The sequence below is a fragment of the Callospermophilus lateralis genome, chromosome 2 (genome assembly GCF_048772815.1).
Source record: "Callospermophilus lateralis isolate mCalLat2 chromosome 2, mCalLat2.hap1, whole genome shotgun sequence".
NCBI classification, from domain to species: Eukaryota; Metazoa; Chordata; class Mammalia; order Rodentia; family Sciuridae; genus Callospermophilus; species Callospermophilus lateralis.
The window spans coordinates 136,363,422-136,390,707 of record NC_135306.1 but is presented as its reverse complement, the minus strand read 5'-3'; the positions used below and the strand labels follow the sequence as shown (position 1 = coordinate 136,390,707).

Sequence of the window (27,286 nt, the reverse complement as noted above, 5' to 3'; positions counted from 1 at the left end):
TGGCTGCATGAGCCTCTGAGTGCCTGTGTGGTTGAGTATGTTGAAAAAACTTCCTAGGCCCCCTTGTGCAAGAAGGGTACCCCAAGTATCTCTTTTCAAGAGAATTTTCACTTTTACTCTCTTGAATCTGAGATGGGTGTGGTTTTCCCAGCTTCTGAGATGTCCTCAAGCCATCTTTCTCATTGTCTCTGGCCAGAGTCTTTGTCTTTTCTTTAGTATCCTTAATGTCTTTAACAATTGCAACTTTCATAGCCCTAGTTTTCCCAATTTTCCAGTCCAAGTTTTTCAAATCTTTCTACTCTGCTTTCTGCTCCTGATTACAATAATAAATTTGGCTAAAAGCTGCCAGCAATATCCATGCCACCACCTGAATGCTAAGCCTGAATGCTATGCTGCCCAGATATTTCTTATGCCAGATTAAAAAAAAAACTATCACTTTTAAAATCAGCTTCACAGAAAGTCTCAGGACAGGGCACAATGCAGACAAATTCTCATCCAGAACATAACAGGAATGGCCCCTAGTCCAAATTCTAAGAGTCCTCCTCTGAAGCCTCATGACCCCTTTTTTCACTGTCCATGGTCCTATTGGCATTCTGGTCTTCTAAGTAAAGCCTCTCCAGCTTGTGCTTCTAAACAATTCAAAAGTCTTCCAACCAAAGGTTAATCACAGCAACAGCCCCACCCCTGGTACCAATTTCTGTTTTAGTCAGATTTTTCACTGCTATGACTTAAGGATCAGACCAGAACTACTATAGAGGAGGAAAAGTTTATTTGAGGACTCATGGTTTTAGAGGTGTCATAGAGGCTAGCTACATTCCTCCTCCGGCCTTGAGGTGAGGCAGAACATCATGGTGGAACAGTGTGGCAGAGGGAAGTGGCTCACATGATGATCAGAAAATAGAGATACTCCACTCTCCACTCTCTAGCTTCATATATATATATATATATATATATATATATATATATATATATATATATATATATCTCCTATGGAAAAAAAAATATATATATATGTTTTTTCCATAGGTAATAGTTGATAAAAATTTGGGACAAAACTCCTGATTCTTCTTGAAATGATGTAGATCAACACTCTTTGTATTCTACCCTCTCTTATTCTTTATTTTCAGGAGTGGATTCAGTAATCTTTCACCATTCTACAGATATTTTCTTAGCACAAGAAATATTTCTTTCATCTGTGTTATCTTCTCTCCCATAGTGAAGTTCAATCCAAAGAGAATGGTAGAGTTTTTTTTCTTTGCCCCAAAGTGGGAATTTACACTTTCACTCCAAATTGAGTGACACCCAGATTACAAATTTTGAAAGGAATAATTTGTCAACTTTTTCCAATTAAAATGGAAGATTACAGCGGTTAGGAATTAAAGAACTTAGATATATAAATGGAGAGGTTAGCTACTAGAAAATAAAATGATGAGTAGTTGGATGGGTATCTAACTGCTATTTTGGGCAAAACATGTAGAAACTAATATTTTTTTCAGGGCTCCATCTTTTCCTGTGCTCTTTCCTTATAGTAATCAGAATCATTTGTTGTGATTAAAATGTGAGGTTGTCAGGTCCAGTGGGATCTGCTTTCTGAAAGATATTTTACTTCATCTTCTTTATTCATTGGACTGCACTTGAACACTTCATGTTTTTCTCATCTAAATTTTTAGTGATTTTAGTCTTATTACTGCATGAATTATTTGTATATTTGTGCTCCTATGCATCCATTATTGTATGTCATAAATATTCTTAGGCATGCATGAACAGTTGTTGTTCATTGGAAAGAAACCTTTTAGCTCAGGGTAAATTTTTCCTCCTCCAGATCATACTTCTAGTGTTGAAATATTTGTGACCTTATTTGCTTTCTTATCATATCTACAGAGATTAACTCTAACTTATTTTTACATTTAGAGTAAGCTCTAGGTAGTTAGCCATACCATTTGCATTGGGACACTACTTCTAATCTCTCCAAAAACAATTTTATGCGGCACAACACTTCCATATAAATCTTTCTGTGCTCTGTTTTGCACATCATCCCCCTTACCAAATGGCAACAGTGTCTCCCAATGTATACAGAACAAATTCAAACTCCTTTGGCTGACATTCATGGATTTTGCTGTTTTGTTCTTATCTGCCCACTTTTCACTTTTCCCTCTACTTCAAAAAAAATCCATATGCACCAAAATAAACTTTTTTTCTTATTATATGTTCTGGAGTAGATGCAGAAACAGAGGATGTTCAGATTAGATATGGGTGTGAATGAGTTGGCAAATGTCATATTAGTGATCTAGGATGATGAATGAATCTTATGACTTTTATCAATAGGAACTTTTAGAGCTACAAAGGAAGTAAAGAATATTCTAACTCTGGAAGTGGTGTACATTGAATAATGGAATTGTAACCTTTATGCAATTGTGAATGCAGGGAATGCAGGAATGTAGGTTATTGTGTGAAGAAATAATTGCATAATTCCTCTAAATACCCATTACATATGCAAACTTCTTGCAAGACTGGGAGTATTAGAGTTTGTCTAAAGACCCAAATAAACAAATGAGAACAATATTCTTTTGTCAGGAGTAGAGACTTTATTACAAATAAAAGAATCCACCATCTGCATAGATATTGGATGAGCCTCTCACCATAATTCTCAGAAGCAGGTGAAATTTACCACAATGGGTGAGAGAACCAAAGAGGATATCAATGTCATATTAAACACAGAAACTCAAAATCCTAGGGATGTTCAGTGAATATGTTGGAAACCAGAGAGCAGTGTTTGTTGTTTTTGATAGGAAGGTTGGTACATGAGTGAATCTACACTTCATGTGTCCACCTGGAACTTCATTTAATTCTTTTTACCACTAATGGTGACCTTGATGCTTTAGCACTTGAAGATAATTTTCCATATTAGATTCAGACTCTATACCTTTTAATAAAAATATGAAATAATACAAATAATGAAAGATATGAAGCTACATAAATTATCCAAGTGGTTTTTCTTTTTAAAAGTTTCTGAAGGGCAGAACTCTGCCTTTTGAAGCTTTTTATTTCGTACTTTGCCGTACACGCTGCCTGTGCTTGCCTTGTGGGTAGATGCTCAATAACAATTTGCTGAACATATGTTTCCAAAAAGATACCTATTAAAATCTCCTCTTCCTGTCAGAAAGATTCAGGAATGCCTTTGGGATAGCTAATTATCAAATATTTGTTGAATGTCAACTGTGTACATACTTTATTCTAGGTTCTACTATCATGGCAGCAAACAGATAAAGTTTTCATTTCTAATGCAAAAGATCACAGGATTTTTTGTTTGATTACTCAGAATCTCTTTTACAACATTTTTTTCTTGATTAAATTTAAAAATGTCCAAAGCACACAAGCAGTGTTTGTGTGATTGTGTGCATGTATGTATTTTAAAATTACATAATTGGAAGCACTTGGTGTCTGTTTACTAATTTAAAAATTGAGAAAGTCAACTAAACTGTACTTTTTTGTTTGCTTGATTATTTTTCTATGTATATTTTAATAGGAATGTTTTTTGAGCTAGTAATACTTGGAATTTCCTAGCCATTTAAACGTGGGTAAGCTTCTTAATCTACTCACAATTCAGTTTTCTAATCTATAAAATATGGATAAATAAAACACACCTTACACACACCTTATACAGATAAATAAAACACACCTTATTTTGAAGATTAAGTGAGTACCTGGCATATAGTGTTATATAAACCACCTCTTATTTCTTCTACTATTACCAACATCTTACTTGTGGTTTTGTTGGAGAAATAAAAAAGTTGGTGATATATATCAAAGTCCTTAGTTTAATACTAGATACATGGCATTTGCAAATAAATGGAAATTATTAATGAATCATCTAGTCATTTATCATTATTCTAGGGGTCTCAAAATGATCACTCTCATGAAGAATTGTAGAAAGAACATTGTGAAAAGAACATTGTTTTCAATACATGGTGCTAGAAAAATGGGGCATCACCATGCAGAAGAATCCTTGCTCTTGGAATGGGGGAAGACCAAAAAAGCACATGAAACAAAAACAGTCAAATGGGATTACATCAAATTTAAAAACTTCTACACAGCAAAGGAAGCAATAGCATAAAAAAAACACTGATAATGAGAGAAAATTTTTACAAACTATACATCTGACAAGGGATTAATATCCTGAATATGTTAAAAACATAACTAAATAACTGAAAAGTTCAAATTTAAGATAGGCTAATGAGCAGAATAGATAAGTCTCAAAAGAAAATATGCATGTGAATATCCCACAGATACATGAAAAAATGTTCAACATCATTAAACATCAGAGATATGTAAATCAAAACCGTGGTATACCACCTCATATGTAATATGCAATATGCATGGCTATAAAAATTACTAAAGATAACAAGTGCTAGCAGGGACACGGAGGAAAAAAAACCTGGCACACTGTTGGTGGGAATGTAAGTTAATACAGTCATTATGGGAGACTATAGAGATTATTCAAAAATTATGAAATTACCAGATGATCCAGAAATCCCACAACTGACACACATCCAAAGGAAATAAAAATCAGTATGTGAATGAACATGTTCATTACAGTACTATTTTTTTACTTTATTTATACTAATTAGTTATATATGACAGCAGAATACAATTCAGTTCATATTACACAAATAGAGTACAATTTTTCATGTTGCTGGTTGAACACAAAGTAGAGTCACACCATTTGTGTTTTCATACATGTAGTTAGGATAATAATGTCTGTCTCATTCCACTATCTTTTCTACCCCCATTCCTCTCTTCCCTCCCCTTTGACCTATCTAAAGCTTGTCTATTCTTCCCATGCTCCCTCGGCCAGCCCATTCCCATTATGAATCAGCATCCTAATATCAGAGAAGACATTCGCCATTTGGTTTTTTGGGATTGGCTTACTTCACTTAGCATTCTCCAACTCTATCAATTTACCTGCAAATGCCATGATTTTATTATCTTGTAATGCTGAGAAATATTCCATTGTGTATATATACAACATTTTTTTTATCCATTCATCTACTGAAGGGTATCTAGGTTGGATCCACAATTTACCTATTGTGAATTGTGCTGCTAAAAACACTGATGTGGCTGTGTACCTATAGTATGCTGTTTTTACTGTTTTCCTGATTGGTTGCTGGAAACAACCTAAGTGTCCCATCAGTTGATGAATGGATAAAGGAACTGTGGCACATATAAATAATGGAATACTATTTATCCATAAAAACAATGAAATCATGTCATTTGTGGTAACTTGAATGAAACTAGAAATCCACATTGTTAATCCATAATGTTAAGTGAAATAAGTCAGGTACAGAAATACAGGTACCATACGATCTCACTCATGTGTGGAATATAAAAGTTGATCTTATAGATAGAACAGGATTGCAATTGCCAGTAGCTGGTAAAAACAGGATGGGAAGGGCTGGGATATAGTGTACTGGTAGAGTGCTTCCCTAGCATTCCTGATGGCCTACATTTATTCCCTAATCCTGGAAAAAATATAATGTGAGAAAAGTACATGGAGAGGGTGATCAATAGTTATTAAGTTAAAGTTATATAGGATCAATAAGTGTTGGAATACAATTGCACAATATGGTGACTAGATAACAATTATGTACTGGACATTTGAAAAACTAGAAAAAAAAGATTGTGAAACTGTCATCACAAAGAAATGACAAATGTTTGAGGAGATGAATATGAATATGTTTAATTACATAATGTATACATGCATGGGACATTTCATGACACCTCATTAATATGTACAACTTTTATGCATTTTAAAATTTAAAAATTAAAATAGATTAAAAAAGACTAAATGTAACAAGTACTGGCAAAGATGCAGAGAAATGGAAACACTTGCATACTGTTGGTAGAATTGTAAATTGGTATCGTCATGATGGAAAATAACATAGAGGTTCCTCAAAAAAATTAAAAATAGATGGACAGTATGATTCAGAGATCTTACTACTGGGTATATGCTCAAATGAAATAAAAGCAGTTTATTACAGAGACATCTGTACTGCCTTATCCATTGCAACATTGTTCACATTAACCAAGAAACAGAGCATCCAAAGGATCCATCAACTGATGAATGGATAGAGAAAACATGGTACAAATATACCATGAAACATTGTTTTTTTTTTAAAGAGAGAGTGAGAGAGGAGAGAGAGAGAGAGAGAGAGAGAGAGAGAGAGAGAGAGAGAGAGAATTTTTTTTTTAATATTTATTTTTTAGTTATCGGCGGACACAACATCTTTGTTTGTACGTGGTGCTGAGAATCGAACCCGGGCCGCACGCATGCCAGGCGAGCGCGCTACCACTTGAGCCACATCCCCAGCCCCCATGAAACATTGTTCAGCTATAAAAAGAATGAAATCCTGCCATTTGCAAGGACATGAATGAAACTGAAATTATTTAGTGAAATAAACCAAGCTGAGAAAAACAAGTAATGCATGATCTCACTAATATGTGGAATATAAAAAAGCTAATGTCATATGAGCAGGGGTTGGTAGAAATCAGAAGTGGGAGAGGGAGGGGAAAATGTTGATTAATGTGTAGGAAATTATAGTTAGACATAAATAAGAAGTTATGTGTGCTGTTGCATAGAAGAATAATTATAGAGGACAATAATAAGTATTTCAAAAAGCTTAAAGAAAGGAGTTTGAATATTTCACCAAGAAGAAATTTTAAATGTTTGAAATGATAGAAATGTTTACCCTGATTTAAACATTATAGAATGAATACATGTATTGACACATCACATGGCATCCAATCAATATGTCAGTTTTTATGTATCACTTTAAAATATATTTAAATGAAATACATTTAAAACTTAAAAATATAGTAGGAAGTACTAGAAACTTTTTATGTCAAATGAGAATTTTTGGAAGGAAGAGGGACAGCATAGCTACCTGTAGAAAGGTAATAATTGTTCCTTGTTATCCATTCAAACCTTGGTTCAGAACCCCTGTGGACACCAAAAACCATAGAATCTGAAGTCCCTAATATAAAATGGCATTCTATTTTCACATAATCTACACACATCCTCCTGTACACTTTAAATAATCTGTAATTACTTATAGTATTAATTCAATGCAAATGCTATTTAAATACATTGGCTATACTGCATTTTTTAGAAAATAAGAAGGAAAAAGTTCTGTACATGTTTGGTACACATGTAATTTCTTCTTATTATTATTTCAATCTACATGTGATTGAATCCACAGATTGAAGAGAACTGGCAGACATGCAGGGTTCTAGTTATTTGTCATATGTATAAGTTGCTTTATTGATTACTGGCCCCATAATCTTCAATAATTAGAAATAATACATCTTGATTTGTTATAAAATAAAATATATACATCCTCTTTAATTGTAGTTTTAAAAATCAAATCCAAATATTGTTACTCCTTATCTAAGTACTTAGCTAGCAATTTGATCCTCAGTCCAAACTCTTCTTCTTGAAACATAAAGGTTCTTCACAGTGTGACTCATCACACCTTTCTGGTCTCACTCATCACACCTTTCTGGTCTCACTTCCCATTGATCCTGTACTACTCTACATTCCATTCCACACAAAACCATTTTTTAATTTTTCCATTACAGAAGTGCCCAGGATACCAGGCCTTCTACACAATTTACTCATCCCTCCCCATTTCTGCTGTGCAGCCTTCCTTGTCTTCCTCAGTTAGTTGTTCCTGCTATAGGCTTTATATACAGATCTTATATGCATCTCATAAACTTCTTGTACATGCCTCCAAAAACATCATTTACATAGCCTTAATATTTTATGCACATATTTATCACAACATGGAATGAGATCCATGAGGACAGAATCAGTTCTTATCCATTCTTGGAACTTGACATATACTGGGTACATGACAGAATACTTATTGACTAAATAAGTGGGCATCTTAGGCAAAGTAAGCTTTCTCTCATGACTTCACTGGTAAGAGCACTAATGTTTTGAATGCCAAATAAAAATTTCCATTTATAGATAAATAAATAGCCAGCTTTCCACTTATACCCACCCTTGTCTGGATAGGCTGACTTTTTAAGAAACCCATAGATTCACTCTGACTAGGCTCCTAAGTGTGGCCTGACCCACTTTATTTGAGCACAATGTCTGCTTAGCATGATGCATCTTGTTCCTGGGTACACATTATAATCAGAACCCCTTCAAAATACTTGCTAGCTAGGTGTCTGCCACTTTATGATATGCTTAAATGTTTATATGTGCTAAGTTCCTTCCAGTTTAATCATTAGTTTAAGAGATTTTAATCTGGTTTTAACTCCTAACCATGACTCTAAGATTTGGTTTCCTGATCCTCAGCCATGTTAAGAAGTTGTAGAGTATATACTTGAAATTATAGTCAGTTGAAGTTGGTTTCAGTTGAATTTCTTAGTCACTTAACAGGCTTTTCATTTGAGGCTACTCATCCTTGACAATAAGGCTCTTCAAGTCTGCATTTCATTTAAAAGTGTTGTTATTCAGTAAAAATTTTCAAATAATCCCCAAATGTGTTCCATGATTAGCCAGGAGCATTGGGAAATAGAGCTACTGGGATGCTATTATTTCAAACTCAGATAAAGTCTCCACATTTTCCCCAGTGGTCTTGGTACAAGTTGACCCTCCATTTATTATGTGTTTGCTACTTTAAGCCCCCAAACATAGCTGTTGGTTCATACAATTATGCATTAATTAGACATGTTATGTAGACATAACTCTCTCACTCCATTGCTTAAAATCCTTCAGTAGCTTCTCATAGTTTTCAGAGTAATACTTAGTTTTACCATACAAAGCCCTACATTTTCTGATTTAAAACACATTCTCTGACAGATACTCACAGATGCCCTTCCTCTCAGTTCTTCTGAACTTCTTTCAAGGCCCCCCAAATATGCCTGAATTCCTTTTATTTTTTTTAATTTGTTCTAATTAGTTATACATGACAGTAGAATGCATTAATGTACTTTGATATATCATACATAGATGAGATATAATTTCTCATTTTACTGAGTGTATATGTTGTAGAATAATATTGGTCATGTAGTCACATATATACATACAGTGATAATATCTGTTTTGTTCTACTATCTTTCCTATTCCCAAATCCCCTTCCCTCTCCTGCCTTCATTTCCCTCCACCTAATCTATGGTAACACTATTTTCCCCTAACGCCCACCGCCTTATAGTGAGTTAGTATTCTCATATTAGAGAAAACGTTCAGCCTTTAGTTTTGTTGGATTGGCTTATTTTGCTTACCATGATATGCTCCAAATCCAACCATTTACTGGCAAATGCCATAATTTCACTCTTCTTTAGAGCTGAGTAAAATTCCATTGAGTATATATACCACATATTCTTTCTCCATTCATCTATTAAGGGACACCTAGGCTGGTTCCATAGTCTAGCTATTGTGAATTGACCTGCAATAAACATTGATGTGGCTGTGTCACTATATGCTGAGTTTAAGTTCTTTGGGAATAAACCAAGGAGTGGGATAGCTGGGTTAAATGGTGGTTTCATTCCAAATTTTCTGAGGAATCTCCATAATGCTTTCCATAGTGGTTGCACCAATTTGCAGTCCCATTAGCAATGTATGAGTGTACCTTTTGCAATACTTTCTTGCCAACATTTATTGTTGCCTGTATTCTTGATTATTGCTATTCTAACAGGAGTGAGATGAAATCTTAGAGTAGTTTTGATTTTCATTTCTCTAATTGCTAGAGATGGACTTATTTTTTCCATACACTTTTTCATATATTTGTTGATCAACTGTATTTCTTCTCTCTCTCTCTCTCTCTCTCTCTCTCTCTTCCTCCTTCTTCCTTCCTTCCTTCCTTCCTTCCTTCCTTCCTTCCTTCCTTCCTTCCTTCCTTTCTTTCTTTCTTTCTTTCTTTCTTTCTTTCTTTTTCTTCTGGTACCAGGAATTGAACTCAGGGGCTGTTGACCACTGAGCCACATCCCCAGCCCTATTTTGTAATTTTTAAATTTTTTTCCTTTATTGATTTTAAAAAATGACAGCATTACAATTCTTATTACATGTATACAGCACAATTTTTCATATCTCTGGTTGTATATAAAGTATGTTGACATCAATTTGTGTCTTCATACATGTATTTTGGATGATGATATCACATTCCACCATCCTTGCTAATCCCCTGCCCCCTTCCTTTCCCTCCCACCCCTCTGCCCTATATAGAATTCATCTAATTCTCTCATGCTCCCCCTCCCTACCCCCATATGAGTCAGCCTCCTTATATCAGAGAAAACATTCAGTATTTGTTTTTTGGGGATGGGCTAACTTCACTTAGCATTATCTTCTTCAACACCATCCATTTACCTGCAAATGCCATGATTTTATTCTCTTTTAATGCTGAGTAAAATTCCATTGTGTATATATGCCACATTTTTTAATCCATTCATCCACTGAAGGGCATCTAGGTTGGCTTCACAGTTTAGCTATTGTGAATTGTGTATTTCTTCTTCTGTGAAGTGTCTGTTCATTTCCTTAGCCCATTTATTGGTTGGGTTATTTGGGTTTTTTGGTGTTAAGTGTTTTGAGTCCTAGCACTAAAGAAAGAAACAGAAGAAAACAACAGAAGATGTAAATATTTACCAAGCTCCTGGATAGGCAGAATTAAAATTGTCAACATGGCCATATTACCAAATGCATTAACAGATTTAATGCAATTCCAATTAAAATCCCAATGACATTCTTCATAGAATTAGAAAAAGCAATCATGAAATTTATTAGGAAGATAAGAGACCCAGAATAGTTAAAGCAATCCTTAGCAAGAAAAGTAAAGCAGGAGGCATCACAACACCAGACTTTAAACAATACTACAGAGCTATAGTAATAAAAATGGCATGATATTGGCACTAAAATAGACTTGTAGACCAATGGTACAGAATAGAGGACTCAGAGACAAACCCACATAAATATGGTTATGTCAGACGAGACAAAGGTGGCAAAAACATTTACTAGAGAAAAGATGGTCTATTTAATAAATGGTGCTGGCAAAACTGGAAATCCATATGTAGCAAAATGAAATTAAACTTCTATCTCTCACCCTGTGCAAAAATCAACTCACAGTGGATCAAGGACTTGGGCATTAGAAAAGAGACCCTATTCCTAAGAGAAGAAAATATAGGCCCAATTTTTCACTATGTTGGCCTAGGATCTGACTTCCTTAACATGACTCCTAAAGCACAAGGAGTAAAATCAAGAATTGGTAAATGGGATGGATTCAAATTAAAAAGCTTCTTCTCAGCAAAGGAAACAATTAATAAAATTAATTAATTAAGAGGAGAGAACCTCTTTCCTACATGCACCTCCTTTTATTCTTGAGCTTTACTCTTCCTAGAGAGTCCTTTCCTTTTTTAAAACTTTGCCCAGATTTCTGCTATTCATTTTTCAAAACATAATTTTAAACATCACTGCAAGGGATGCCTTACCTAACATCCCCATCTACATCCAAGCAGATGCTGTCACTCTTGTCTGTTCTCTTAAGGTGTCAAAGTCCCCAGCATTCCTAATTCTCTCATGGCATTCATGCTCTTTTGTTCTGATTTACTGACCAAACTTCAACTTCTTGGAAATCAGGGACAATCTTTCATTTCACTTTGTATTTCCAGCATCTGACACAGTGCTGTTACGTGGCATGTACTGTGCAAAATGCTGTGGATCTGTAAATGGCACAATCCACAAAGACAAAGTCAAAATCACCAGCATCTCTTAGATTCTTCCATTGCCCAGTTCTGATGTCTACTAAGTAAATAACACATAAAATGTTTGATTCATACTCTCTTGAAGAATTGATGAAAATTTGAACTTTCTGCAAATGATCTGAATGCAACCTCTTGGTTTATGTGCAGACCCTTTGGTGAATGTAGGGTGCATAAGGAACATTAAGGCAATAGCACTGCTCTCTATAAAGTTGGAAAGTAACATATAATGAAATAATTGCAATGCAATATCACAAATATAATACTCTGAGGAAGAAAAGATTAATTCTTATTGTAGTTTTCATGGAGGTAGCATTTGACATAAGCCTTGAAGGAACAGAAGATATAGTAGATAACATTTTTTAATTATGAAAAAGAAAAACTCACAAATGGTAATTATAAGTTTAATGTCAACATTAATAATAGGAATACTTATGCTATGCTACACATTACTCTAAGTGATTTTACATGTATTAATTCAGTTAAAAGCTACAACAGTCCTTTGAGGTAAGTAAGTGCTATTACCTATCAGTTTGTTGAGGCTGCCATAAGCTAGTCCCACAGATTAGATGGCTTTAAAGAATGGAAATTTATTGTCTTATAACTATGAAGACTAGAAGTCTGCAATCCAGTTGTCAGCAGGGTTAGTTTCTTGTAAGGCCATTCTTCTTGACTTTATAGGTGGCAATCTTCAACCTGTACCTTCACAGCCTTACCTCTGTCTGTGTTCATATTCTCTTCTAAGAACACCAGTCAGGTTGGACTAGGTCAACCCGAATGACCTCACTTTAACTTGATTTCTTCCTTAGAGATCTTATCTCCAAACTCTGACTTTGTCAGGTACCAGGAGTTAGGACTTCAATTGGTGGGGGCATAATTCTTCTCATAACATTAGGATCCCTGTTTTACTGAAAATGAAATGAGCATGAAGGGGTTAAGTAGAGCTCCAAAATCTGTTGGGCTAGATACAAGACTTTATTCATTCTGTTTAGTTTTTAAAAATAACAAATAAAATTCACTGACATACTTAATTGTTAGAACATTCCCTGTCCTGCTCATGGTACACTCAAATTTCCAAAGAACAGAGTCGTAAAACCTCCAATGTAAGAAAATTAACCTTGGCTATTGTCTTAACCTGTAGAACTGATGATTTCTGTTGTGTGCAAAAAAAAATATTCACAGCTAGTTATTGTTGGGTGCTTACTGAATGTAAGGCACTGTCCTAAGTGTACTGCACACCTAATCTCAATTATATCTCACAGTTCTTTGAAGTTTATTATAATCCACATGTTATACATAAATAAACTGAGATTTTCAGATTATCCCTCATTCCTAACAAAATCAATGCCAGAAATTTCAAACAGGATTTCTTAAAAAGAGGTCTTCTTTCTTAAAAAGAGGCTTCTTGGCTTTCTCACCAATCCCAGAACCAAAGTGACAACTCCTGCTTTAACTTCATCTTTGCACATGATAAAGCTGTGCTTCACCCTGTTTTGACCTTTAGTTTCTTCATGCCATAGGAACTTCCTCTGTTCACAACAGTATATATCATATCTCTTCCTTCAGCACCTTTACTCCCCACCACTTCCTGTGAGTGTACCACTACATAACACTCAGCATGTTCAAAGTTACTTCATAGGCACAAAGAAAGAAGCCCCCCTCAGAGAATGTCCCAAGTTAGTCAACAGCTAGCTCAAGGTTCATGTCTACATCAATACCATTCTCTTTGCCCCACATCTCTGTTGCCACCTTGCAAGTACAGTTTGTCTATGGGTCCTTGTGGCCTGTGAAGAAAAATATAAATTTTAATCCCACACAGAAAAACCGCACATCCTTAGACTATCATTGTCAGTGTTTGGCAACTGTGCAGTCACTTCTTCTTTGCACTTTTATAATCAAGTGTCTATTTTTTAGGTAAGGAGAAATGACAGAAGATGCCCAGTTTGCACTTGTGTACAATGCTGAAAGCTTGCTACCATTTGGAGGAAAACATAAAAGCTTTGTTTCCACTTTTCTGCTTTAATATCTAATTACTGACTAATTTCTGGCTTGTTAGTGCAAAGGTATTAAACTTGGAATAGAACACCTGAGCTCTGAACCTACTCTGCCAGCTGGGTATGGTTGTAAAAGCCATAGAAATCTGAAATGGAATCCCAGACCTTCTATTGCTTTCCAGTTGAGTGAATATTAGGAAAGACTAAACACTTGAACTCAATTTTCTCCTTTGTGAAATTAAATCAATAAAATATTTATACTTTGATTTACTATGGCTTAAATAAACAAGACACATTAGGAGTTTGTTTTACAGAAATTGCTTGATTGTTAATTTAGTCCTGTAGGTTAGATTATAAACTAGAGAGAGAGAGAGAGAGAGACTGGTTATCTGGTAAATATTGAACACCTACTATGTACTAGGCACTGAGGAAACAAGATAAATGAACAGCTGTGGCTCTTACTTGGTCACACTGATGTTCCTGGATGTCCTTTGGCTAGACAGTTTTCTCCCTGCTTTGTTTATCTTTTTCCCTTGCTCTTTGCACATCCATCAACTTTGACTTTCTGCCTCAGATACCTAAAACTGGATAATTGATGAGAAAGAGATTATTTTTTACAGTTCTGGAGGCTAGAAGTCCACGGATGAAGAGCTGCCATCTGTCAAGGGCCTTTTTGCTGTGGCATCCTTGGTGAAAGGCAAAGCATAACAGAGCACAAGAAAGCAAGAGGGGGCCAAACTCGCTTTACGACAAGCTTTTTCTTGGAATAATTAACTGACTCCAGGGATACCCAAATTTATCTATAGTGAGAGCAGAGCCTTTGAGATTTCATTCTCTCCTTAGGGCCTATCTCCTAACAGTGGTGCACTGGGGATTGATTTTACCACATGATCTTTGGGGGATTCATTGAGGCCATAGATTAACCTTCAATGCTTTCTCAACAGTGTAGTCTTTGTATTCTTTTAGAATGTTAATTCTTCATGTGATCACCCACTTACCCAGATATAAACAGTGATTTCTTACTGCTCTAAGGAAAATATACAAAAATTCCTCACATGGCCTCTACTGCCCTTCAAGACTGAGCCTGAGGCAGGAGTTTCTTTCACCACTAGTCTAGACCCAGGCTCCAGCTATTCTTCAAGAGTGAAAGTGTCCCTATCATTTTGTGGATCTGGCTGCTTTTGCTCCTGATAAGCAGATCTCGGTCTTGTTCCTTTCCTCTATAATTTTAGAGTTGGCAGTTTGCCATGTAACCTCAGTTTCTCATGAGTCCAACAGAAGTTCCTGATTTTCAGTTTGTCTGACTTTTCCTTACTGTAGAGATGGAAGTCACTACAGTCTTCACATGTCAGATCTGCATCCTGAGGTCCCATGTTGTTTCATCCATAAGACACATCCCTCTTGATCTTTGGGGGATTCATTGAGGCCATAGATTAACCTTCAATGCTTTCTCAACAGTGTAGTCTTTGTAATCTTTTTTGTAATCTTTTTTTGTAATGTTTCCATCTGTGATCTCTTAGTTTTTCCTGATTCCTCTGTTATGAATTTCAAGCTTGTTCAGATTTCCAGAAAACTGTCTAGATACAGTTTAAATGAGTCTTTGATAAGAAGACCTTTTCTTTCCAAAATGTCAGTGTGCTTTTCTAAGTAACATAGTGGTGCTCCAGTGGGAGCCATTCTAGACAGTGTGACAAAATTAACTGAAAATGAGAACCACTGATGAAGAGTTTAATCAAGATTAAACCTTCATTTTAAAAGGTTGATGGGGTGGGTGAGCACTTTAATGGTCTCATCCATTAACTCTCTTAGTGCTAAGAATTGATGTTCCTGTCCTACTTAGGTAAAGAATTCTCATTTCTTGGCAGAAACAAGAGTATAAATTAAACTATAGTAGTCATTTCTCTCAATTGACAAAAGGTTTTATTTTTTTTATTTTTTTGCTTCAAGCACTTATCTAGTGACTCACTGTATATTGGGATGTCCTTAAATTAGTTCAATTTTAACACTCTTTATCATTAAAAAGTAAATTTACCAGTTGAAAACACATGGATTTATATAAATAAAGTGTCTTATGAATTATTATCTGTCATATAATTTTCCCTTTTTTGGCAAAAGACATATGTCATTATACATGCATATTTTTAAAACCATAACAAAATAGAAAAAAAATCTGCAAATTTTTCTTCTTTTTGCTTATTTTGTAGTCTCAAAATTACTTATAATGAGAAGATAATGCTTTCATAAATAAAATTAAAATAAGAATGAAAATACTAATTCATAAAATTATAGGATTTGCATAAATTTAGGAGTTTGTTAATCCAGTTTCTAATTTCAATTGAGACAACTGAGACACAGAAAAAACAAACATTTAAAATCCGCTTTCCCATTTATGCTTATTAGAATCATCACCATCACCAAAGACCTTGCTCAAATATACACTGCTTTGGCATTTATTACAGCACATCTCATGTCCTTCACAAGTCATAAATTTCATAGAGCATAACAATAATAATGAGGAGAAAGTAGAGAAAGAAAAAGGACTGCAGGGAGAGAGGCAACTTCTGCTCATCACCTGTCAAACTCCTAACTATGTATCTTGTGTCCTTGTAATTAAGCTTCCCAATATCCTCATGACAATGGTATTATTTTCATTACTCAGATAAAGAAAATGAATTTCTAACAGGTTAAGATATTGTACAAATCTCCCATGTCACAACCAACATGTGTCAGATTTTTATGTGAGTGTGAGAGCCTACACTAGGTACTCAGTAAACACAAATTTAATACTGGAGCTAACTAGAAAATATTTTGTATTCATAAGCTGGATTTTCAGGGATGATTCATTAATTAATCCACAATTAAATAACAACTCAGATCAGAAAAGTCCAGATTCTCTAAATAAATATTTTTTTTCCATTGTGGAAAAAAAATGATCACTATTTCCTTGTTCTCTTCAAAATGGTTGAAAATGTTTTTTCAAATTTTATTTTTGTGTTTAAAGCATTATCCTTTTCTTTTTTAGAGAATACTCTCCCTACCACATACTAGTCTTCTAGCCAAAATTTTAAGCTAAGTAAAAATAACTTGCTTATTTAGCACCTTCATAAAAAAGAATATATTAGTTATTGCTTTGAACACAGGTAGGGAGAGTATTCTCTAGTAGGGAAGATATTACTACTCTCATTTTAAGTATGTGGAGTCTAATTTCCCAAGAAGTTCAGTGATTTTAAGCATATAGCTATTAAAATATGGAGGTAGGCCTCAGGAGAGTTCTTTAACTCCAGATCTAGTATTCTTTCATTCAACCAATAATTACATTTTTTTTTTCACATTCTGAAAGTTCTAAACTAGTTGTGTCAGTTTCATTCTTCTAGGACTTTTAAAAAAAACTACCCTCAAATTTCTTTCAAACTAATGAACTTCCTCAGGGCCTGCTAACACGAACTTGTACTTTATGAACTATTTTCAAGTTAGAAGCTATTAATCATATTAGCATGGTATTTTCATATAGACCTTGTTATTTTATTTTGAGAATGTAGTTTGCATGAATTCCTTGGTACAATCCACAGAACTGCAAATATGTATGTACATATATATATATGTACATACATAGAGAAACTATATATATATACATATTCATGTATATATATTTGTATATATATTGCATATATATAATATATGTATGTATATTTTTATAAACATTATTTTTTTCTCTTTTTTGGTGCATTATAATTATACATAATAGCAGGATTCATTGTGGCATACTTGTACATGCATGTAGCACATTTGGTCATAAACATTACATTGATAAATCCAAATAATCCTTCCCTCTGCAGTATTTTTGAACAGTGGCTCCGAAGGCATCGCCCTCTTCAAGAAGTTTATCCAGAAGCCAATGCACCCATTGGACATAACCGTGGATCCTACATGGTTCCTTTCATTCCTCTCTACAGAAATGGTGACTTTTTTATTTCATCCAAAGAGCTGGGCTATGAATACAGCTACCTCCAAGATTCAGGTAAAGGGCAATTTCTTTTTTGATAAATTACTGAATGTAGTGTGATCTATTTCTTTTATGGTAGTACAGAAGCTTCTTTTTCTGCAATGTTATCTTCAAACACTTTGAATTGGGCATGTATATTGTGCTTCTTAGCTTATCACCAATTTATCATCACATGACCTTTGAATTTATATCCATTTTGCTTAATATAGGACACTTTGCACCTGGCAACCATGAAAGAACACTAAAGTTAGAATGGGGACATTTTTCAGCTATGACTCTGCCATTTAACTGTGGTGTTAGTTTGGGAAGTTTGCTTAAATTTCCTGAATCTCAGTTCATTAATAATCTGAAATATCATGATCAAAATACACCAAAGAATTATTGTGAGATTAAAGAGACTAGTGCTGTATGGCATAAGATAAGCACTGGCAGATTTGTAATTTTCTTTGGGAGCTTCATACTACTAGAAAATTTGTGAAAATCTTGATTTTATTTCTAATCAACAATAATGACTATAATGATGATTACAATGTTTATTGCTATGTCTCCAATTAAGATAGTTGTATAAAACCCTAGGTTTGGCGTCAGATCTGTGTTTTAAATAATCTTCCTAAGTAGGACTATACCAGTGTCTCTTGGGCAAATCAGGGGTAGATGGCAATGTTTCTCCCTACAGGAAACCTGCTACATGCATATTCTTCACATGCATTACTAATAAACCTTTTATTATTTTTGAATTTTTCATTTGTTCTACTTAGTTGTACATGACAGCAGAATACATTTCAACTCGTCATACATAAATGGAGTACAACATTTCAATTCTCTTATTGTACACAGTGTAGATATGCACCATTTGTACAATGGTACATGTACCTAGGGTAATGATGTCCATCTCATTCCACCATTTTTCATATCCTCATAACCACTCCTCACCCTCCCCTTTGCCCAATCCAAAGTTTCTCCATTCTTCCCATGCCCCACCATCATCATCATCCATTAATCAGAGAAAACATTCAGCCTTTAGTTTTTTTTGGATTGGCTTACTTCCCTTAGCATAATATTCTTCAACTACATCCATGTATCAGCAAATGCTATCATTTTATTCTTTTTTATTGCTGAATAATATATATACACATACACATATATTTTACAGTTTCTTTGTCCATTCATCTATTGATTGGCACCTAGGAAATCTTCATCATGTCAAAGTAGACCCTGACTTCCTTAACAAGAGTCCTAAAGCACAAGAAATAAAATCAAGAATCAATAAATGTGATGAATTCAAACTAAAAAGCTTCTCAAAAAAGCAAAAAAGACAATCATTGAGGTACAGACAGAACCTATAGTATGGGAGCAAATTTTTACCACATATACATCAGATAGAGCACTAGTCTCCAAGATATATAAAGAACTAAAAAAACTAAATACAAAAAAAAACCCAATCAATAAATGGACTAAGGTACACTTAGCCCATTAACAGACACTTCTCAGAAGAAGATATACTAGTAATCAACAAATATATGAGAAAGTGTTCAACATCTTTAGTAATTAGAGAAATGCAAATCAAAACTACTCAAAGTTTTCATCTCACCCAGCCAGAATGGCAGTTATCAAGAATACAAGCAACAATAAGTGTTGGAGAGGATGTAGGGGGAAAGGTACACTCATACATTGCTGGTGAAACTGCAAATTGGTGCAACCTCTTTGGAAAGCAGTGTGGACATTCCTCAGAAAACTCGGCATGAAACCACCATTTGAACCAGCTATCCCACTCCTTGGTCTATACCCAAAGGACTTAAAAACAGCATAGTACAGAGACATAGCCACACAAATGTTTACAGCAGCTGAATTCACAATAGCTAAACTGTGGAGCCAACCTACATGTCCACCATAAGTGAATGGATAAAGGAACTATGATATATATACACAATGGAATATTGCTAATCTACCTGCTATTAGGGAAGTATTTATTTATCTTGAAAGAGGTGATGACACTTAAATTCTAAGAGAATTTAAGTGCCCAATATAAACACCAATACAGGGGGTAAAGGAAGTCCTCCTCTCACTATACTGTGCTTCCACTCCAATACATGAGTGCCAGCAAATCCAGTGGGAAAGGGACATTCAAGAGACATTAATGTTTAATTATATTCATGGATAATTTATGAAACAATGTGACATAAGGAAAATAAAATGAGCAAATGAATGAAATTTACCAACTTTATAGCTCTTATGATCAACTCAACTCTAGTGACACAAAAATGACTGACTTCCTTTCACATCTCAAGAAGCCTCAAATCTAATGTGGAAGTAAGGTAACTTTGCAAAAAAGTATAAAGCATTGGGTAATAAGACTAGTAGGTAAAATCCTAGAATAGCAGGGAGAAGAAAAGCAATGATTTGTGAATAGTTTAATCAAAACTACAAGGCAATACTTGAAGGATGAGTTGGCAGGTAGCAGATAGAAATGGGCAGGGAATATTCTAAGATGAGAGAATAACAAGAAAATATACCACAGTTTCTTTATCCATTCATCTATTGATGGGTACCTAGGAAATCTTCATTATGCTGAATTAGACCCTGTGTACAGTGTACAGTGTATTTTTAGAATTCTGAGTTCTCTTGAGTGGTATAAACCACAGAAAATGATGTTGAGGAGGTAAATTGAGTCATTTGATAGTATCAAACAGATATTGACTACTTTTCTGTATGCCGGGAACTTTTCCAGTTACTCTGTGTGGCGCATTTCCTTTAGTCTTCACATCTACTCTAAAGAGTAGATACGATTCTTTTTCCATTTCATCCGTGAGTAAACAGGGGATTAAAGAATAAATTTCCTGTGTGCTATTTACATACCAAGTGACTGTCTTAGTCAGCTTTTTTTTTGTCTCTGTGACCAAAAGACCTGACAAGAACAATTAGAGGAGGAAAAGTATTTGGGGGTTCACAATTTCAGAGGTCATTTGCCATAGACTGCTGACTTGGGAGCTATGGGTTCAAGATAAGGCAAATATCATGGCAGAAGGGTGTAGCAGAGGACAGCAGCTTAGGACTTGGCAATCAAGAATGACAAAATATAAACCCCAAAGTCATGCCCTCAGTGACCCACCTCCTCTAGTCACTACCTATCTGTCTCCAGTTACTTCTCATTTAAAACCACAGTGGATTAATGCACTGCTTGGGCTAAAGCTCTCATAACCCAATCATTTCATCTTTCAACTTTCTTTTGTTCACTTACACATCAAATTTTGGGGGTAATTTTATATTAAAACTATAACAGTGGCATAGCAGAAACTGTTATCAGAATTAGCAAAAAGCATATTTTCCCCACAGTTTTTATTGGTGCAAAATAGTTGTACATACTAATGGGATTTGTTATTACACATTTTATCAGTCTTATCCTGCCCTTTTGGACCATTATTTGAATAGATATGGATTTGATTGAACATTTTTGCTTGATTGTGAAGATCATAGATAAACAAAAGAAAGGATACTAAAATAGCTGACAGTGAGTTTTTTGAAAACCTTGAGATTATTGAGAACAAAGAATTTTCCAAAGGGTGATAGTGAGCTAAAAGGAGGAGCCTCCTATTAGTCAAAAAAAAAAAAAAAATGGCAGCCTTAAGCCACATGTTTTCCTTTCATTCTAAAACAACCAAAACAGTACATAAAAAAGGAATATATTGTAATTATTCTTCAAAGTTTCACTACCATTTAATATTTTACAATTCCATCCCTATTTCTATTTCCAGAACATGGCAGACCTTTTCATGGATTCATCCTTTTGAACATTCTGCCGTCTCTGTCTAAATTCTGCTTCTATTTCTCCACTTATCAAACCTGCAGATATGAAATCATTTTATACACAGTCCTGTGTAGCTTCTCTGTGAATCTGTTCCCTTTCCACCTCAGGTACAAGCCCTGCAAGATTAAAATTACCTTGCAATACTCTCTCTTCTAAGTAAAAAAAAAAAAAAAAAAATGTGATGTGGAGTAAAATCAATGAATCAATTTGAGTGTAAGTGATGATTACCATGAATGATTTTACTCCTTAATTATAAGTGAAGCTTGTCATAAAAATGTCATTCCTCTAAATGTCCAGGTCTAGAGATGTATTCAAAAACATCTTTCAAGTATTCTATCATGCCAGTTTTTTTTTTAAGGTAACCTTAAAAGTTTCTTTATTTTTTATATACATTTATTGAATTGCTACTTTGAACAAGACATTGTCTTATGTTCTATGTATACAGTGGTAGATAATATAGTATCAGTCTTCACACAGCTTATAATGGAAGAAAAAGATATGAAACAATTATTGCCTAAATGACTATTTATTTAGAAGGGTTCCTATCTTCAGGTGTCAATGAAGTGATATTTCAGAAAACATCAATATTATAGGTAAAATTAACTCATTCAAAAAAGGATCTTAATTATTGATTTTTGCTTTGATGTTAGGATAATAGAAGCCATTGAAGAATTAGAGCACATCATGGTCGAATTTGAGTTTTTAAAAAGAGTTTTATTGTTACAGTACATTCAAAGTTTTATAACATTGGAAAAGCATGGGAAGAGTGACTGATGAAAATGCTATCATAAAAGTCCACAGGGGAGGGAACAGTAGTTTGGATTGTGGCAGTGGAATAAAGAAAAGATAAATATATCTCAGGGTATAGGGCATATATTGCCCTGACACTCAAAAGAGATGCCTGGTTCTCAGATCCTAATGAGACATGTCAGGACATAATTTGTAATCTCAGCTAATCCTAATCCCTCCCACCACTGGATAATGGAAACCAGGGGTGTTCTACCACTGAACAATATTCCCCCACATCTTTTTACTTTTGTTCTAATTTTTATTTTTAGGCAGAGTCTCAGTAAGTTGCTGAGCTGGTAATCCTATTCTTCTGTCTCCCCAGTTGCTGGAATTATAGCCCTGGGGTACTACTGTGTGCACTCCAGCTAATCTTTAAGAGCCTATGTAGTACTTATTTTAAATCTATTTTATAGAAAAGCAATTTGGGAATCAGAAATCTGAATTATAAAAATAATAAGTGGCAAATGAAAAATCTAAAACTTATGTTCTATTGTCCTGTGGAGGAGACTATTCCCTTTAACTCCTATAATTGTCCTCTATGTCTTTCTATAATGGACCTCAGTCATTTTCCCCTACTGTCCAAATGGTTACTTTGTATTGCAAAGGCAATAAATCACTGAATCAGTGAGGAGGGAAGAAGTTCCAAGACTCAAGTTAGAGGCTGAAAGGTATTATTTTAATTAAATTAAAAGAAAAAAAATTAATTTCAGATGCTTTATTTGCTTTCCATTCAGCTATGAATTTACAGTTCTTCCTTTCAAAAAACTTGACTTTAAAATAAGCAAAAGTAATTGTTTATTTCTAGTTTATGAATCATTCTATATTATTGTTTCTGTTGTACTTCCAAAGACTTTAAAATGTATCTCTATTCTTTCCTAAAATTTAAGCTTATTAAAAAACTCCTTTAAAAGTCTTGATATAATTGAGTTCTGGGTCATTATTCATCATTCAGGTCTTCATGTTTATAATTATGTAAGTATTTTCTCTAAAAAGGCAGCTAATATCTGGCATTTGTCAAACATTTTCTTTTATAATTAGATTTGGTGATGCTTTTAAAAATTGTTAGCAGGTCATTTTCTTGCATATATAATTGATTAAAAAATGAGACCAAAAAGCTTCAGCAATGAAAGGTTATGTCCTCAATTTAGTACCATTTGTTAAGAGCTTCCTTCTTCCACTGTATCGCAAAAGACATGGAAATTTGATTTCAAAAACAAGAGGAGTAGACCTTGTTCACAATCACGGCAATGTCTCACTCTACAAAAGGAATTTGAATCTCTATTATTTGTGGATTAGCGCAACATGGCTATGTTCCCACCTACTGTCTGCTATTCTATTTTGCCATCAGCACCACACACTCAATTCCAACTCCTGCTTCTATTCAAAGGGACAGTCTTCTCGGATGAGTTGACTTGGTTGATGTAGGAGATCTCTGCCCCATGATCCCACTCTATCTTGAATATAATTTGCTTAGAACTTCATTATTTCTGAAATAATTTGCTTTTCCACTGATCATTCTCTTCAGTCTAGGTGCTCTGTCTTATTTCTTTGGCAGCCTAAGTGCCTGGATCACCACCTGGCATCTAGTGTGTCTCACTGAATATTTGCATTTTGAATAAATGAAGGAATGGATAGGAGAATGAAAGATGAAGCAAGACATAATTCTTGTTCTCTAAAGCCTGTGACAAGCCTAAAAAGTAAGACATAAATATAAATAATTATAATGCATGGGTAAATGTGCCAAGTGTCACAGGAAGAAAAGTCTGAGAATCTAGAAGAGAGATCTGAGCTAAGTTAGCAATTGAAGCAGGTTGGAGAGAGAAAAACATGTTGGAAGCTGGTGCAGCTAAAATATGGTTGAAATAGTTTTGTAATAACAAGAAAAAAAAATAACAGCTACATATTGCTTTCTATGTGGTAGGCCTTGTACCAAGGGCTGCATACACATTGCTTATTTTAATCATTGAAGCTGCAGACTCCTGATTTGTTAGAATAATGGGTCTTCAATTCCCTTGGGTCTTTGTTGACTGAAAAAATGGGCATTAAAGTGCACTTTTGAAATAGAGAAAGAAACCAAACGGGACTCTACAATTATTCCAAAGAGTATGTGTGACAGGAATAATGGAACTTTAAGTAGGTAAAAATCAAAGAAAAATATGACATTAAGAAAGAATAAAATTGGCCAAATCATATTGTTATATTGTGTACATGTACAAATATGCAACAACAAATGCCTTATTATATATAACTATAATGTACCAACTAAAAATGTGGAAATAAAAAGAAAAGAAAGAACAAAAATGTTCACTGTTGATGTTCAAAAGCAGGTAGCCAAGAGCCGAAAGTCAGAATTTAGTTTGAAGGCATTGAGAAATAAAGAGATTGTTTTGAAGTCACTCCTTTTGTGAGTAAAAACTGAGACTACTTAGAATGAATTGGCATAGAGAAAAAATAAGAGAAGCTGAAGAACAGAAGGACAGACATAAAATATTATTTATAAATACCAAAAGTACTGGAACTGCACTGCTCAAATTTGCACAATTATATCCTGATTAGAGAACAATCCTGCCTTAATAGTTTTGAATATTACCATCTTTATGACAAACGATGAGACTCTCACTTTAAATCTTATTGTTGATACCCATTCTTTCCATGATAACTTATAACATAAATATTTCTTTTTCCTAATTTAATGGATATAATTTTATTATATATTAAGTTTACCTGTATGTGTAATTCCATAATACTCTAAGTTACTTATGTCTTATTTTAGTGGGCAGATAATTAACTTTTCAAAATATTTAGAACTTTTGAACTGCAAATGATAGACTCTCCATAGGAACAAAATTAAGTAGAATTTATTGTTTTATAAAATCCAAATAAGGGAGGGCTCTTAAAGTTATGGAACAGGTAGAAATATAATAAATACCAAAAAACAACAGAAACATAGAAGCTGAGAGCCCTGAATCCTGGGTATTTTTTTCCCCAGTTTGTGTTGGCTCTTGTGTGTTGGCTTTATCTTGTCCACTACTCAGGGAAGTGTGGCAGTCCTCAGTTCTTCACTTGACTCTCAGTTCCAGCAGAGTACATTCTGAGTTATTATCCAGAGTGGCTGTCCTTGAATCCCTAGTCTACCAAATACTAATTAACTAAAGCAAAGCCAAGGGGTTATGAAAGAATGTTACAGTTCCTACTTCAGCAGAGGAAGGATGGAGAGCAGATATACTAAGATGAAGGCTCAAATTCCCTGGGTTAAATATTTCAGTTTATTGATTAGCTTCAATGGTAGTGTTGGTATGTTGAACATCAACTTCATCATTTTACAGACCAGAGATACTTCTTACAATTCTACAAGACCTGGAGTTTACCCTGGACCAGTTTACCCATGGTCTGTAATGGCTCATCAACATTATGTCTACATTCCAGCTAAGGAAAAAGGAAAAGGAAAAAGAGCAAAGACATATCTTCTCTTTTTAAAGGAACAGTCCAAAAGTTACATGTATTACTTTTACTTGAGACCTGAATTATAAAGCTATAACTCTCTGCAAGAAGAATTCAGGATACAATCTCTTCTTACATTATCACTAAATAGATATTGACTATCTTCAGTGTACATTCTTTATATCTTCTACAGACATTATAGAACATGTTCTATAAAGAATTTGCTGTTTCATAGACTGTGTACTCTCATTGAGCAGATATTGAGTAAAGACTTCGTTTACTTAAATCTTACAGTTTCCTAAATAAATTCTATAACTATATTTACATAAATTTTAAATATCTCTCTAAACTACTATGTGTTTATATTTATAATTGAGAGCAAAAATAAGATCTATTTTCCATTATATTTATTTAGTCTAAGTTTTATATTCAAGGACTTTTAATTTATGTAGTCTTTATCCAGCAGTACCATATTTATTTTAATATACCTTACATGATCATAAATGTTCTGAACATATAATCATATCATCTATTAGTTACTTTAGGTACTATTATTTTTGAAAATGTACATTCTAGTAATATGTTTCCAAATTGTCTAAGCAGAACATATCATTTAGGTTTTGGGAAATTTAAAAGGAAAACAAACACAAAATAAAAATCAACCATAGGCCTACTACTGATCAAATTAATACAGTGTTGTACTTATTTTAGTCTCATTGGTCTCTTTTGTACTTTTCCCACATGTTTATGTACAAAAAGTAAGCATATACTTTACTTAATTTCATTTTGCAAATAATATATCCACGTTATTTCAGAAGCCAAAGAATTCTTCAAATCTTACAACAAAATGGCCTACTTCCTATGCACAGTCCCCTCCTCAATCAATTACTGTAGCATTTTAACTATTTATTCTACAATTTACATTGATATTGCAAAATAATGGGCAAATATTACTAACTCAATTCATGAAGTGTATCTCTGAATTTCATTGAGTATATATAAAATATTTTCTTTGTCCATTCATCTATTGAGGGACACCTAAGTTAGTTCCATAGTCTAGGTATTGTGAATTAACCTCCTATAAACATTGATGTGGCTGCATCACTATAGTATGATTTAAGTCCTTTGGGTATAAACCAAGGAGTGGGATAGCTGGGTCAAATGGTGATTTCATTCCCAATTTTCTGAGGAATCTCCATACCGCTTTCCAAAGTGGTTGCACCAATTTACAGTCCTATCAGCAATGTATGAGTATACCTTTTTCACCACATCCTCATCAACATTTATTGTTGCCTGTATTCTTGATGATTGCCATTCTGACAGGATTGAGATAAAATCTTAGAGTAGTTTTTGATGTGCATTTCTCCAATTGCTACAGATGTTGAACACTTTTTCATATATTTGTTGATCAATTGTATTTCTTCTTCTGTGAAGTATCTGTTCAGTTTCTTGGCCTATTTATTGATTGTTTGTTTGTTTGGTGTTAAGTTTTTTGAG

The 27,286-nt window shown here is 34.2% G+C and overlaps 1 protein-coding gene across 1 annotated transcript in view; it reads left to right on the top strand.

The window, feature by feature from the left end:
• The window catches only part of Tyr (tyrosinase), a 96,807-nt gene that overhangs the window by 60,008 nt on the left and 9,513 nt on the right, over positions 1 to 27,286 (top strand). The window contains exon 4 of the mRNA XM_076843894.2: positions 17,588 to 17,769. Coding sequence (XP_076700009.2) covers positions 17,588 to 17,769 — 182 coding nt within the window. The remainder of the gene's footprint in view (positions 1 to 17,587; positions 17,770 to 27,286) is intronic.